Source organism: Cystoisospora suis (genome assembly GCF_002600585.1).
Source record: "Cystoisospora suis strain Wien I chromosome Unknown contig_7616, whole genome shotgun sequence".
NCBI lineage: Eukaryota > Apicomplexa > Conoidasida > Eucoccidiorida > Sarcocystidae > Cystoisospora > Cystoisospora suis.
This window is the reverse complement of record NW_027160401.1, coordinates 1,379-4,226: the sequence shown is the minus strand read 5'-3', so window position 1 is coordinate 4,226 and position 2,848 is coordinate 1,379. Positions and strand designations below refer to the sequence as shown.

The 2,848-nt window shown below is 41.6% G+C and overlaps 1 protein-coding gene across 1 annotated transcript; it reads right to left on the bottom strand.

Moving 5' to 3' along the window:
- Positions 1 to 42: 42 nt before the first annotated feature.
- CSUI_010505 (swi2 snf2 brahma) lies at positions 43 to 2,535 on the bottom strand (the record flags this gene model as incomplete). Its single annotated transcript, XM_068070608.1, has 3 exons — positions 2,441 to 2,535; positions 1,442 to 1,615; positions 43 to 220 (listed from the first exon to the last, which is right to left on the bottom strand). Coding segments are annotated over exons 2-3 (351 nt in total), but the record flags the coding sequence as incomplete, so codon positions are not given.
- Between the last annotated feature and the right edge of the window lie 313 nt (positions 2,536 to 2,848).

The window sequence follows — 2,848 nt, the reverse complement described above, 5'->3', positions numbered from 1 at the left end:
CTCTGTTGATCGACTCTTCTTCTTCTTCTCCCCTTCACCTTCATCTTTTTCTTTCTCTTCTTCTCCATCTTTCTTCTTCTTCATCTTTTCTTCTCCTCCTTCATTCTCGTTATGTTTCTTTCCTTCTTCGTCTTGGTCTTCTCCTTCTTTGTTTCTCTTCTTTTCTTCTTTCTCCTCAGGTTCATCTAGGTCATCTGTCTGCTTCCGTCGATCTTCACTCCTGATATGCAAGACACACAGACGAGTGCGTAAATGCAGGGGTGCATGCCGGAGTCGAAAGGGCCATGGCTAGGTGACAGTAGACACGACTAGACATGAGTAGACACCGGGAAGAGATGCAGAGACATTCAGATGACAGAAAAAAGCGATAGGACCTGAAGTTGCATGTAGCAAAGACAATACTAGTATGAAACAGACAAGACGAAGTCTACTCTCTTACGCTTCCCTGTCCTACATCATCTCTCCGACAAGAGATCTGCTTCAGAGAGAAACACACGGACATGCATGACACTAAGGAGGAAAGAGAAGAAGAAGAAGAGAGTAACCCCCACCACCCCACAAGGAAGATGTAGGACAGGTCAGAAGGGGTCGGTCACAGAGAGAAGTGAATGATCCTAAAGAGAAGGAATAGTGAAAGTAGAAGAGAGTGTTTACTTTTACAGACACATTAACGTTGTGAATTCATATAGACTAGAGACGAGAACATGCAGGCATAGATCGTAACATTCTCGCTAGCCGTACATGACACTGGACCTCTCACTCTTAAGACAGTCATGTACAAGGGAGAGACATAGAGCAAGGCGCATGCATGCATGCAGTGCAAGAATTTTCCTTAATGCCTATGTATAGAGCCATCACTTGACACCTTTTCAAGCTCTCGTAGATAAACCACTCCTTTATCAGTCACGGGCACCCCACATCATGCATACTTCATTCACACATACAGCAACACCCCCTGACAACTTGCATACCTATACAGAGATATAGAGAGACAAATATACACACGTGTAGACATATACATAGATATATATATATACATATAGATAGATAGATCTACGTATATCACTGCGTGTCTGTCTATGTCACAAGAAGAGTTGATGTGTATCTATACACCTTGTCATGTGTAGATAGATATATCACAAGGCATGTCTCCACAGATATACATACGTTACATATGCGCATCAACATCCGAACACACGTCTATGCACACATGCGCCTCTTTTCATACGTATGTGTATATGGCACATACATAGATCCCTTATGATCTACCAACCTATCTCTCTCTCATCTCCCCCTACGGAGATCGATGAAAAGACCACTCAATTATGTTTCTCTCGAGACACACAATTGAGTCTAGTGTGTTGTCATGTGAAGATGAGATCTTCTCATTTTATTTTCTTTCTCTTTCTTGTGACTTTGTGTAGACTACAGTTTGACTGACAATTGGTGCTGGCGAGCTACATCCTTCGTAGCGGATTGCTGGTCTCTCACACGGAGAGAAAGATCTGCAAGAAAAGCATCTGTGGCGGAGAGAAGGTCTCTTAACCTCGCATTCTTGGTCTCTTCTACAAGCTTCATATAGGCCTCCATATCATTCTCTTTGAGTAATCGCATTCTACAAGCACAAAAATAGAGAAGATTTCCGGAGGAGAAGAAAGAATAGGAAGAAAAGACATCTCTTCTTTATCTTAGGAAGACAAGCTCTCTTCTCTTCAACGTGAGAAGAAAAAGAACAGCAGGATGGAGACGCGCATATCGATTCTTAGCGTAGTTGTCGAGAGAAACCGACACGGGGTGCCACGCCTGAGGTGTATATACACCCGAGGGGATGAGAAGACAAGCCGCCTCCACTCTTGAGTTCTGAACAAAATCTTCTTTTCCTTTTTCCTCCACATGAAGAGAAAGAAAAGACAGAGTGAAAGATAGAAAGAAATGAAGGAGAAAGGAAGACACTGGTAAGAAAGAAGGATATTACAAAGAGAAAAAGAAAGAAAGACATATGCATGTATCGTAATGATGACTACTGACTGGCCTCCATGGCGATCGACCTATCTAGTTCTCTCTACCTATCTATCCACCTTATCTTTGATCTATCTTCAATCTATCTTTTCTCTATGCAGAAAAGAGAGGTGCAAGTTCGGTAGATGAATAAATAGATAAAGATAGACAGGCATATTTTTCCTTGTATGTAGATACACCATACATGCATGAGTAAATATCTCTTTCTTCCTGAAGACGTGGCGCCTCTCTCTACTCCCCACTATACAGAAGAGTATGTATAGAGTTCTCTCTCTCAACTAGCTAAAAGTAATCCGAAAGATGACGGAAGAAGAGAAAAGAAGAGAAACGAACTCGTCAGGATTCTCGGGGGCGCATGTCGGTCGATTTGAATAGAAGTGTTTCTCTTCTTCTTTCTCTTTTTCTTTTTCTTTTTCTTTACCTCTCCTTCTGGGCTTTTTCACGTAGCTGTTCCTGTCTCAGCCTTATCGCCGCAACCTGAGCCGCTGAGGTATCTGCCAATATCTTCGCCGTCTCTCTAAAGAGATGAAAAGAAGAAAAGAAAGAGAAAGAAAGAGAACAAGAGAAGGAAAGTGAAAGAAAAGAAGAAAAAGAAGAAAGAAAGGAGAGCAGGAAAGCTTGTAGAGAGCGAATTGGGATAGAGACTTGATCTTCATTAAAAGGGCGAGAGTAAATCATAGAGAAGAAAGGACACACACTCCCTATCCTGTATATATCGTACATTGCACAAACATCCCCCTATCTATCGGTCGAAATAGATAGATAGATACATGGATTGAAGATAGATAGATAGATAAAGATAGATTGAAGATAAATAGATTAGAGATAG